Source organism: Gekko japonicus, unplaced genomic scaffold, assembly GCF_001447785.1.
Source record: "Gekko japonicus isolate JY-2015 unplaced genomic scaffold, Gekko_japonicus_V1.1 scaffold184, whole genome shotgun sequence".
Lineage (NCBI taxonomy): Eukaryota > Metazoa > Chordata > Lepidosauria > Squamata > Gekkonidae > Gekko > Gekko japonicus.
This window is the reverse complement of record NW_015159715.1, coordinates 1,449,584-1,463,146: the sequence shown is the minus strand read 5'-3', so window position 1 is coordinate 1,463,146 and position 13,563 is coordinate 1,449,584. Positions and strand designations below refer to the sequence as shown.

Here is a 13,563-nt window from a genome sequence, read left to right as displayed (position 1 = left end):
ATTTGTTAAAATGAGTAAAAAACTAGGCAGGACAGATTGACAATGAACCTTTTATAAAAGCTAAGCAAAGTAGATTGGAGAACTTTTAATAAACAAACTGCCCTCAGTGCCACTAAAAAAATCTGTTTGAGGTTTTGGAGAATGATTCTGATGTGAATGTGGGACTTAGTTTAAATCAGGATCCAGAAGATGGACCTTCTCTATTAAGTGTAGGTATGGAATCCCAAATCAAAAGGAAAACAGATGCACTTGATTTATTAGCCACTCAGACTATCATTACAGCTGATACTTTAGAACTAATATATGAAGAACTGGCGTTTATAACTGATTATTTATTGAATTCTTCCATAAAGTAGCAGAATGAGCCAGCTCAGATTTTGGGGAAGTGCCCCTACTCTAAGGCAGTTAATGGAAAACATCCTGCAAAGAGGAAGCCCTTTCTGGGTAACACCCTCTCTATGTCTGCCCCTGAAGGAAAGGATAGACTACAATTAAATAGATTTCAGGTGGTGGTCACGATTTTTCCCTGTCAGGCAGATGGATAAATTGGTGGGGGGAAGTCTGTGCCATTTCTCTTATTTGTTGGGTATGCCTGTCCCCTACATAGATCTGAAATGCATAGAAAACATTCAGGGCCCTATTTGTGGAGGACAGTATATTCTGACTTTTTTTTAACCTAAAATCCACTTGACAAGAGCTTTTAACAATCTAATTAAAAAGTCCTTGATTAAATCAAAGCTAGAACAACCACCCTTACAGAAGAAGGCAAAAAAGAGTCCCCAGTAATTGATCTAGAAATCCCATTAGGCCAGAAGATGGGTTATAATCAAAATTCAAACCACTCCTTCTTGTAGCAGATGAGTAAAATAGCCCCTTTGAGATAGATATAGAGAAGGAAGTGGGGGAAATAGATCTTCAGGAACAAAGTCTGCTAGCTATTTTCAGCCATCTTCCGGTGGAGGAACAGCAATTTATTGAACAAAAATTAGGAAAACTGCAGCAGACTCTTGCAGGGATTAGGCAAGGTGATAATATTAATAGAAATTCTAAAAACAACAATTTGTTTATACATACAGCCCAAGTATAATTAGTTCAAAGGAAAATAATGTCTCTGGTATTGAAAAAGCTGGTGATCCAAATCCAAGCACAGAAAACCTGCCGGAAAAACCCAGTCTCAAATGTTAGCATTCTCTTCGATCAAGATATTGTCTCCTTAGATTTGGCTAATAATGTGTGACTGAAAAATCGACCTAAATTCATACTAAGGATGTGTTCATGGAATATTGCAGGATGGGCTAATAAAGTACAATTCCTTTGAGGTTACAGAATATGTAACTCAATTCCATATTACCCTTACAAGAAACATGGGCTACATACTTTTCTCCCAGGTTATGTCTCCTTTTGCTCACTGGCAAGAAAGACTGGTTGAAAAGGGAGAGCTAGTGCTGGCTTGGCATGTCTTGTTTGCTCCTCTCTGATGGTAAATGTGTCAACGTTGAAACCATGTTAATCTTTGGCTATGGCAGTGAAAATTCAGATGGAAAATAATTATTTTGTTGTAATCATAGTTTATATTCCCCCCATCCCTAAGTTTAATTCAACTAAATCAAAATTGGATGGCAGTGGAAAACTATATCGAAAATATATGCAATGAAGTCCATAAGACCAATTTAATTATCACTGGTGATTTTAATGCAAGATTGGGTAATATTACTCAGGCAGATCTGATAGAGGTGGAAGGGGGAAATGGAATTGATTGGATAAACAATATAGTTAATGGAACTTCCTTAAAATTTCTTTTATACTTTACTTTTTCTTAATGTACTGACTTTGTACTTGCCAATTGTTTATAGATGAAGAAGAGTTTAGGTAGGATGTCTATCTGTAGAGCAGGTACATGGTTTGCATTGTTTTGATCTTTGTCAATGTGCTAAGCAGAACTTCCAACACTTCAGTTTATGCACACAGATAAACTTACCTTTTTTCTGGTGATCTGGAATTACTTTCAATGTACATATTTGGCCAAGAAGATTTTTGCCTGGAATACTTGGGAAACTGTCTGGTTTTATACTGTTCTAAAATAGCAAATTTTTGAATTTCTTACTAAGAGTTGAAGTGAATAAATGGAGCTTACAAATTAAATCCTTCAACATTATGATGGCAAATATATAATTTAAATGGAATATTTTAATGTAGTATATAAAATACAGCATATGACCAGATAGCTAGCTATTTTGTAGTCTGTGGCCAAGTTATTGATGTGTGTAAATCATGATTTGCTTCAGAAGTTATTTAACTATTTCTACACACTTCAAAAAGATTGTGTGGATCACATTTTGGTAAAACTGTAGTAATTTTACATTATTGGTGCAATGAAGATAGAATGAACAGCTCTTTACTTATATAGAGCTGAAAATGCCCAGTGATGTTTTCTTTTTCATTGCAACTAGGTCCTGGAATGTGTTTTGAAATGGCAAAATCCATATTACAAAAGTAAAATAGCTGTTGAAAGATAACAGATGCACAAACAGGCAAAGTTGAACCTTCTATCTTCCTGGCAAAAATGGCACAAAAAACTGAGTTGCTAGCTCAAATTCCTGTGTTTGATGGAATTATGATTGAGGCGCTACCCTTGTAGTGGCCATATCAAGTTTTAATGATTGGTTATGAGAGATGTGCTGGATGTTGGGCGGTAAGTTGATACAGATGTACTGTTAAGCGGATAGCTTGCTTTATATGTGACATTTCATAATCCTTTATAATTTTATACATTTTTTCTATTCTACATTTAAACACATCTGTTGAACTGGTCTTTCAAACTGTAGTGGTTCTGTTACTAATGTAATGGTCAGTGGTTAAATTTTTTTTAAAAGCCCTTTAAAAAAACTGTCAAGGTTGCCAAGATGCCAGAGATTTAAACATACTCAGCTATGGGAGTCTTCTTTAATATATGGTCTTCTAAAAAGAAGAAAATATGTTTGTGTATGTGTGTGTTTAATCAGGGCTTGTGCAGCTCAATCCTATATATTTTTGCTTGGAAGTGAGTCTTCTGACTTCAAGGTGGCTTAGTTCCAAATTAGTGTGTGTAGGATGGCATTATTAATTTACCAAATCAAGAATATGTAGTTCTTCATGCAATAGATAACCTTTTAAAAAATGTTGTAATTCTAATGTAAATACTAATGATACATTGCAATATTTTTCTGCTGGCAAACCTTTAAGATGTCCAGTGTAAACAGACATTTTCCCTATTACACAGATAATGGTGCCTTAATAATTGTACTGGCAGCACATAATTGTAAGCAAAACTGTACAAGGTAGTATTTGCTGCTTGTTGACGTTCACTGAGAAACAGGTTGAAAATAAAATTTAACCTTTGCCATATTTTATGAACTATTTTGCCTGTTCTACATTCTAGTAGGGTGCCATGTATAGACATATCTATGTTAACTAGACAGTATGTGTCCTCTACAACCAACAGAACAATATTTCAAGTCGGCTGGCATGACCCTAGTGTTGGTTCACTGCTTATCAGAAGGCTACTGAAGAACATAGCACCCGGCAAAAGAGTCCAGAAATTCACAGGTGTGGTATCTTATTGCTCCGTATGCTACTTGCCTTCCTGAACCAACAAATATTCCGCCCATGTATCAAATGAGATATTACTTCTTAGCAAACCAGCCATTTATTTTTCTCTTTAAGTTAAAAAAATTGGAAGAAGAATGGGGCAGAGGTTCGGATGCGAGGTTCAATATCTGTATGGTAGTACATACTGAATTGTTAATATTCTTTACTAATAGAAAATGCTGTGTGAAATATGTACTAATACTTTTATATGTTTATATACCATCATTTTATTTGGTGTAAATTGTATATATGGGGGGTTATGTTATATTTCATGCTCAGGATCAAAAGAATTCTGTAACTCATTCTGTCAACCCAAGTAGATTTCTGCTTCTCCAATAACAGCCTCTCATACCACAAGGCAAAACTACTGTTGAAGCTGGGGGGAGTTTTCAAAAGCAATGTATGATATGGCATGAGGGTCAGCTGTTCATAGAAAGTAAATGAAAAGTTCCACTCTAAATGTCTTGTGTGAGCCTAATTAATTCTTTGGATTCTGGCCTAAATTTGCTAAATGGTAAGAAGAGATTGTACAAGCAAACATTCTTAAACATGTTTTATAATTGTATTGTTGATTGTATTTTTGAATCATTGAAACATAACTGAATTACAATTTTTCTGGATGCAGTGTTTGTCCAGCTTTCACTTGATTGGAGGGTGAAAATTTCCTCACCTGCATTTCTGTACTGCAGAAATTTCAAGACATCTGGTTTATATTCTGCTACAGTTTTTAAAAGTTCAGTGAAATGTATAATTGTTGATATTTTGGTTTTATTTGAATGTTTCTGTGTTTGGGGAAATGTATATTTAAAAATTAATAACCTGGCTTGATTTTTGGATTGCACAATGGTACTTTTCCTTTTGTGTTTCCAGTTTTCCACTTGAGAGAGATGAATATTGGCAGCCATAATGATTACTTTTAAAAATCTTGCATTTAGGAGGATTGACATCTCTCCAAGTGCCCTGAGGAAACACACCCGTTTAGCGGGAGAAGAGAGAGCCTTTAAAGAAGAAAGTCAGAAAGTAGGTTTCAAATTGGTGCTATTTTAGTCTCCATTAAAAAAAAAATCAGTGTAATCTGAGATAATTCCCCAGGGTTGTTTTCCTTTAAGATTTTATTTTGTGTTTTTATACCCTAGATCATTGTTGAGCCTGTTCCATTTCTAATAATTTTTGATGGATGTGGTGGGCCAGTTGTGTGTAGCCTTAATCATACTGTTTAATAATTTGACATGTAGTGATTAAATACTGTATTCCTTGTTCTTGGCAAATAGAGAACACATTTATTACCAATTTCTTCCACAGAGTAGCTGAATTCAGCAATTTCTATGTTTCAGCAAAAAAGAAATTGTATCAAAGTGTTGTTCCTGTAGACTTTTAGCTTGACCTTGGGAAATTAACTTTTTTTCCCCAATAGGCTGGTTCGGGGGAAAGGAGTGCACAGTTGCTGGTAGTGGGTTCGATACAAACTCCTTTGAGCATGAAAAAGACACTAAATATTTTTAATGAATAAGTAAGACAGAGTACTGTGAGCAGAGCTCACAGCCAATCTTTCCCTTATCCCTCTTTTTTTTTTTGCAGCCTCTGCGTTTCCCCAAAAAAGCTACTTTTGTTGGGGGACCTTTGGGAATGGTGTAAGATGCAGCACAGGTGGCTGCAGCTACTGGAGAGAAGCCACAGAAATTGTGGAACTCTCCGGTTTTGTATGAGTAGATGCGCCTACTGCCAGGGTGGGATGAGGGTGCTACCCATAGTTAAGTAAGAGGTTACTTAACGCTGCATTCTGTCAGTGTTTGAATGCTAAAACAATTTCCCTGAAATGTTTCTGATTTAGGGAGATAAAAAATTAAAGTGTGACGCCGCTGACCTTCGACATGACATCGACCGTCGCAGAAAAGAACGAAGTAAAGAACGAGGAGACTCTAAAGGTTCCAGGGAATCCAGTGGATCAAGAAAGCAGGAGAAAATTCCAAAAGATTACAAGGAGTATAAACCTTACAAAGAAGACAGGTAAAGATTTAACTGCTCTAACTAGGTTTTTAGCTTCTAATTAGACTTTTGTAAATGTAAGCTTAATTGCTTTCAGTTTTCACTGTACAATGGAACATCTAAATTTAAACAATTAAAATTATTTGTTTTACAGCAAAAATGTATTTGTCTTTTACACGGCTTATGGTGGATGAGGACAAAAACTTTGGAATAGCAAGCTAACACTGAAAAAAATGACAAATTAATCTGTCCTATTATCCAGGCTACATCAGGAGGTTGGACTTCAATGCAGTACATTTCTGTAAACAGTTTGTGTAAGAACTTTGGTTCGTTATGCTTGATTCCGCACTTTTTCAACTCATAACACCCAGACTGAGATTTTTTTTTTACTGATGTATAAGGTTAACATGGGGAGGGCGGAGAGGTTTTTTTCTCAGGACAGGGAGTGGGGTCTACTTAAACAGGTTAGTCTTTAAAAGCAATTTATTCAGTGTATCATTGTAAAAGTTATATCCACCTTTTGGGCTTGGTATTAATATATATAAATATGGTCAAATCAATGCCAGATGTCTTTGCCATGGGGAGTTGAATACAAGAATCATATATACATTGTTTTTCTTGCTCTTCCACTTGTGTAATCATGGATTTATTTGAACTTCTGTTTTCTGTTTGCTTTCCTACACTGATGATCATTCATGTATCAGTTGCTGACTAATTCTGTACCTTGTGCCCATATTGTGAAAGGGCAAAATCAGTTTTTTGCTATTCTTGGTAAGATATGAAAATGAATGAAATAGCATCACTTCAGACACATTACCTCTCAGGATTCTTCCTTGCATATTTTTTTCTAAAATACAGTTTTGTTAGCTAACTAGCTGTTTCTGCTTAGCAACAACTGTTAAGGAGCCATAAACTGTTCAAAAAGTTATATATGGAAGATGGATAGCGTAACACTATAAAACTCCACATTAGTATCAACCAAGAGGAGAGGGTAGCCTCTGAGACTACAGAAAGCAGTTGTATAGGATTCTACAGCAACCAGTATGGTTTCTTATTTTTCAGTAAACAAAAAAGAGAGCAAGACCGTTCTCGATCTTCCTCAACTTCCTCCCCATCTTCCTCTTCATCCAGTTCCCGAGAAGAAAAAGAATGCAAGAAAGAAAGAGATGAAGAGTTTAAACCTCATCATGAACAAAAAGAATACTCTGGTTTTACAGGAGTTGGAAGACCTAGAGGCACATTTGTGAGTTTCTGCTATACTTTTTCTGCTTCAAAAAATTATTACTATATTAAATTCCCAGAGGTTGCTTGTTTTTTATTTGAAAAGTATATGATAGGAAGAAGTTCTTCCTTCTTGGAAATGTCAGTTTCCAGGGATGGGGTGTTCATCATACAATGCTTTCTATACAAACTCAAGTGGATAGGGATATGTTTTCACACAATATTCTGCATAGTTCTGAGTTTAAAAAATGGCAGATTTAACTAAACTAAGCAGCCACATACTTTGCTACGTTTATTCCTTCACTCATTTTTTTACACTAGTTCATATTTCTTTTTATAACTTATCTTCTGTGGACTTTTCTGCAGCTTTGCTTTGCTGTGTTTCTCTCTCTCTTTTTAATGGCAATTGTCGAGAAAATCTGACTTTAAACCAAAAAGGATAGGCCCTGGCAGCTTGCTTTTTAATTTTAACTTTAAAAAAAACCTTTGCTGGGAGTCTCGAAAATCTATCTACAATTAGTACTGAAGTGAATACCAAAGAGTTTGAGGAAGGCCACAGCAGTATAACTTTAAAACAGTAACTATCTGCATACCGTGGGAGTTCAAAGATACATTAATATGTCGATAGTGTAATTCACACACTGTTAACGCTGGAACATGTTCAGGAGCTCATGATCTTCAAGGAAGAGGCAAATAAGCAACATAGGCAAGAAATAAGCAAGGCACTCTTGGTGAGATGGCAAAGTATTGCCTTCCGGATTCAGTTAAAATGGGGAAAGCAACCTAACCATATTAATAGAGGACTGTGCAGTCTGGTCTGTGATGTTCATAAAGTAACTAATCTGTGAAAACCTTCTGTTGTATGATACTGGTATGACAGACTAATATGTAAAACAGTTGTTCTGTGATACTGGCTACAGCATATTCTGCTTCACCAAAGGGGCATGTGTTTTAAACATGGAAGTGTCTTGATGGAGAGGAATATGATCTTTTCTTATTGCATGTGTATAACATTACAAGAATAACTAAGCGAGGGTAACTTTCACTCAGACTGAACTCATCAAGAAAGGTGGTTGGTTGCCGGGTTCCACATAGCTGCAAAACTAGTAAATCTTGAAATTATAAGCATGAGGCCTTTAAAATTATGAGACTTTAAAACATTGACTTCAGTTCCTTGTGCTTTACTTTTTAATGTTTTATTGTGTGCTCTCTAGAACAACTAAAAACCTTCTTATAGTGTCTTGATTTTATCAAGTACACAAGCTTAATGGTACCGTTATAAGCATACCACCATACTTAAGTCCACTGAAGTCAATAGGCTTAGAAGGGATAACTCTGCTTAAGATTGTATTATTAAGAGTCGAAACTCTTAGCATCATATGCTGCTTCCTGACAGTGTTTCTGCCTCTCTTCTATTATCCCCCTACACAAATCTTAGCACCACACAATACAGTGTTGTTGTTTCTAGTAGCTCTGCAGAGGTCTGGTTCCCCAAGAGCTACATAGTAGGTAGTTAGGGGGAATATTATTTTTCTGTAAGCTGTGTTGGGCTGTGTACTAGTCCCAACTGCAAACGTCTACACGAGATAATAAAGCTGTTGAATGTAACAAGAAGCAACAAGTTGGTCAAAACAAGTTGCTTTTGCTAGTCTAGTAATGAAATAGGTAAAGACTGTTTCTCAAAATTAGTTAATTAAAAGTTACTGAGAACAATTATTTTATTCCTTTTGAAGTCTCTCATATCTAACTCAAATACATTTAAAGTTCTACGCTCTGCTTGCTTCTTTTCCCCCCTTTTGAATATTGTAGACCACCAGACTAACTGCTGGGGTTGATCGCAGACACATACACCCAGAGAGCATTAGTCACTCTATAACATGTGTATAATTTCTTCTAACCTAAAAGCTGGACCCCACAAAAAAGCTTGTGGAGGAATTTGATATTTCCCTGCCATTTTCTGAGGGTTGGGGAAACCTCATGAACAAAATTCACTATAGAAGGGAGGGTTGCAGTGAAGAAGAGGAATTGGAAGAAATTGTTTTTGGGAGGAGGCAGTTTCATTTCCCTCTTTTCACTGCATCCATTGTTCATGTTGTTCACAAAGGGGGTCCCTCTAAGGGTTTTTGGGGATAAGCAGCAGGCTGTCAGAGGACAGGAAAGGCAGGGAAGGATCTGCTTTTCCGGCTCCTTTCACAGGCTTCTCTGTGGGGATCCATCATAGCTTGTTTTGAGTTGTGCTGCCAGGCACAGTGGATCTCTGCAAATATTCTGTGGATAGTCAAAAGCAGACATTTTTTCATTATTAGATACTGCTTTTTGAAAGTGGGTGTCCTAGATAAATCTACTGTCCCCCAACTACAAAATACACAAATGCTAGACCGTAAATACAATTGTGTTAAAGTAGCTGCAGAATCCTACACATGGATTCTTGAGCATATTCATTTCTATGTATGGTGTTAGATGAAGGATTATAACAAAGCATTTTGGTTAATGTAGTTCAAAGTTATAATTTGCTTTGTGTGAGTTAATTAAATACATAAATGCTTTGGTCAATCAGTTTCGAATTAGGGGCAGAGGAAGAGCCAGAGGCGTGTTTGCTGGAATAAATACTGGTCCCAGTAACTCAAATACTGCTTTTCAAAAGAGACCGAAGGAGGAGGAATGGGATCCTGAATATACCCCTAAAAGCAAGAAATACTTCTTGGTGGGTGCTATACTGTTATGCATGCATCTTTTCTCAAAGCTTATTGTATAGATAATTTCATGGAACCCAAATTTAGTGCTACTTCTGTCACTTTCAAGGAGCTATGCTGACAGCATCAGACCTTTTAATAGCCATCTGCATAACAAAATCTGTGGCATGCTTTAGAAGAAATTTCTTTTTAACAGTTTCTTATCTGCCCTTTTTGAAAGGAAGAGATCTATCAAATACTGGCTGCAATATAAAAATTCAAATACTGCCTTTGCCCAACATACTTCAATTCAATCTGCGTCGCTTTAGAGCTCTGTGGGGAATAAAGTATAGAGATTAAAGCTATCCTAATTACATAAGTAACCTGAATAATGCTGGTTGTAACCTTTGAAATTCCCTTGTATTAGCCCTGACCTGGATAGCCCAGGCAAGCCCAATCTTGGAAGCTAAGCAGGGTCGACTCCAGTGTTCCCTCTAAGCTGAGTTAGTGTGAGCTGGCTCACAGTTTTTTAGCCTTTGGCTCACACATTTTGTCTTAGCTCAGGAAGGAGGGCTCCAGAGCAAACTGATTTATGTAGTAGCCAAGTCACTTGCTCACAACTTTGATGCCAGTAGCTCACAAAGTAGAATTTTTGCTCACAAGAGACTGCAGCTTAGAGGGAGCATTGGTCGACTCTGGCAAGTACTTAGATGGGAGACCCCCTTGGAATACCAGCAGCTGGGAGGCGGGGGGCTGGCTTTATTCAGCCACCTCTCTGCATATCCTCCAGGCCCCCAGTTAGGGGTCAGTCACCAGAGGTCGCCATGAGTTCCAGGTGCACACACACACACACACGAAAAAATACAAAAACAAATTCCCTTGTATTGTTGCTATACATTGTATTGTCATTATTTAAAGTTAGCAAGGGCTCTTCAAATTTGAAAGGCTGTGGAAGAAAGAAGAGGTTCAATCTTACCTGCTCCTTTAATTTCCCTTCTGTCATTGAGTTAATCTCTGTAAGGGACATACTTTATTTTTCAATTCTTGCCCTGCAACTTATTTTCATAAACCAAATACTGGTGTCAGGCTTTGTAGAAAGAATGCTTTTATTGTTCCTAAATGAGAACATGTGTGACCAGACCACCCAGTGCTGGGCAAGTTTAGTTCCCACCTCAATATTAGCGTGAAGTGCAGCACTTTGTCTCATAGCAATGAATGGTAAAGGGGTTCTTTTCAAGGATAACATTGGTTTGCTGACTGTATGTATCCCAGTGTTTGGAGAGAGAATTACTTATGCTGTCTCTCAGCTGTGCTCCAGCTGGTTTTAGACCAAAGGCCACTGGTTTTGAGAACAAAGTCAGTTTGTACCTGTAGCAGTGCCTTGAACTCTCTCACCCGCATATGCTAGACTGTGATTGGTAGTCAGTTGGCAGATTTTCGTATATGAAAATCAAAGGATGTATGTGGTCTTTTTCCTATATTTTTTTCCTCTAAGAAAAATCTACCAAGTTTCTTGTCCGAAAAATTGATACATTCAAAATTTTTCAACTTGGTAGTTACAATCCATATACTAATACTGGTGGATGTAATCCACCATTTCCAAGATGGGTCAGTTAAACAGATTATTTCCAGCAATGCAAGCAAAGCTTTAGAACTTTTTGTAAACGTGTATTTTTAAGAACTAAAATATATATATTTGCATCAAAAATACCTAAGAATAAGCTAAAGCGCTGGGACCAGTATAACTGTCTCTCCTATTAAATCAGTGACTAACTAGAGATGGGCCTTTAACTCAATGATAGAGCACATGCTTCTGTCACCAGTTAGAGGATCCCAGGTAGCGGAATTGGAAGACGCTTCTTGAGATAAGGAAGAGCTGCTTTCTGCCCTTTAGTATATATAGCACTGGGTTTGATGGGCCCAAAGGCCTGACTAAGAGTAAGGTAACTGTGTGTGTGTGTGTGTGTTGCAGAATACTGACAACAAATGACTCAGCTACAGACTAGGAGGCTGAATAGTTTGAGGTGCTTCTTTGGAAGCTGCTCTCAGTAAAGCGTGTTAGTGCTTTAATTTTCTTTGTTCACTCCATATTTGTTCTAGCATGATGATAGAGATGATGGTGTGGATTACTGGGCCAAAAGAGGAAGAGGTCGGGGCACTTTCCAGCGTGGCAGAGGAAGATTTAACTTCAAAAAATCAGGTAGCAGTCCAAAGTGGACTCATGACAAATACCAAGGGGATGGGCTTGTGGAAGAAGAAGAAGAAACAGTGGAAAATGAAGACAAAGAGAGACGCAAAGAAGAAAAGGTAGGCAGTTCTGGTTTCTCAAGTCTTTGAAAATTTTCTTGCTTATGAAATATATAACATTCTTACCTGAATTTCAAATGGTTTAAAATTCTGTAATAATATAGTGCAAATATTCTACATCTTTTGCACAGGAATAACTCTGAAGACCCGATCCAACTGAAAGTTTATGCACCATCCACACAGCAATTTTTAATATGACTATTTGTCGTCAAATGAATGTAAGCATTTTACTTAAATTTTACCATTGGAGAGTAGTTTAGGTTTTTGTTTTAATTCTTTAGTGATTCACTAAATAGTAGCTGTTAATGATTATACAGAAGCAAGTAGAAAAATACAATACTATTTGTCATGATCAATTTTTAAAAATATTTACTGTTTGTATAAGCAATGTAATTTTGCATTGTCCAAACAATATGGTTGAAACCTTGAGAACTGTACTTCGTTGCCCCTCCACAACTGTGTTTTATTCTGAAGTAAACCCTAGGTCTGCACATCTAAATCTTGAGGCAGCATTTTTAAAAAATAAATCAGTACTAAATCTCAAGTGTATGCTGGAGTTAGTATTTTCCTTAGTTTTTGTTGTTTGTTTGTGTGGCTTACATTTAAATTGTAGTGTAATAATTGCTTGGTCTGATTTGGGGTGGGATACTGATATTTCAGTTAACAATGACTCAGCCACTTAGTGAATCTTGTCAGCATGTGAATAGCACTGACAGGCTAATGGGTTGCAATATGGTTTCACAAAAATGATTGTGAATCAGGTTTGAAAACTATAGTATATCCTGTTTTCTGAAGAATGAGTGTAAGTAGGAGGTATATGCAGGTTGGTGTTGGGGTTTTATTAATTATTTCATACATTCACATTTCTAGACCACGATGGGAGTTCTCTTCTGAACAGATCTAGATCTGACAAGTAGAGCTGTAGCTTAACAGGTGCTACGTTTCTCCGTCCACATACCCTTACTGCTAATGGGGAAATGCCTCAACTATTTGTGCAACAGCACTAAACGTAGCTTGACCTTCTGCACACTCTTTTCTAAAAGAAGATTTGTCCTACATTCCAAATGCACGTCCCTTTAGGCGTACGACAGAAAGAGGTAAATTGTAGTGAAAAAGCTACCTTTAACATAAGCATGTTCAGTATGTTGTTTCAGAATTTACATGCATAATAAATATAGTCTCTGTAAAACACTAGATATCCATTTATAACATTTAAGCAGAGTGCATAATGATCGTGAAACAGCATTATTACTGCAGGAACATTAGAGGAAGACTCATTTGGCTTCTGGTGAAAGTGTCGGCCAGGAAGTACATGGCGAGATTGATCCAGCTACTATATGTGTATAAGTCTTTTCCCCAGATTGTAAAATAGTCTCTTTGTTTTTCTGTGGGTTTTCTTTGGTAAACAACCTGACAAAAAATGGGATATCTCCGTCATGTTTTCAGTCTGCAGTGGAATAAAGATGTGAAAATTCTCAAATGACATTAGACTGTTATTACATATCATAAAAACCTCATAATAGCTGTATGTTGATGTCTAAGCTATAGTCATTCTGAGAAGGAAGCTTCATTTGATTTTGTATATCAAAACCACATAGTCAAACAGTAAACAGAATGAAGCCCAAATTCATGTCAGCCTAAAATGTGAAGATGTAACACCTTACCAGTCCTTTTAGTTACTCGAACTGCTAGAATGCTTTGAGGCCATATTCACTATGAGCTGCTGTACATAACGCAGCAGTAAAATATT

General features: G+C 36.8%; 1 protein-coding gene across 1 annotated transcript in view; it reads left to right on the top strand.

Annotated features, from left to right (window-relative positions):
• The window catches only part of BCLAF1 (BCL2-associated transcription factor 1), a 31,301-nt gene extending 18,005 nt beyond the window's left edge, over positions 1–13,296 (top strand). The window contains 9 exon segments of the mRNA XM_015412608.1: positions 3,482–3,515; positions 3,517–3,585; positions 4,563–4,647; positions 5,459–5,634; positions 6,676–6,856; positions 9,392–9,538; positions 11,607–11,813; positions 11,945–12,031; positions 12,684–13,296. Coding sequence (XP_015268094.1) covers positions 3,482–3,515; positions 3,517–3,585; positions 4,563–4,647; positions 5,459–5,634; positions 6,676–6,856; positions 9,392–9,538; positions 11,607–11,813; positions 11,945–11,950 — 905 coding nt within the window. The 3' untranslated portion in view covers positions 11,951–12,031; positions 12,684–13,296.
• The last annotated feature ends 267 nt before the right edge of the window (positions 13,297–13,563 follow it).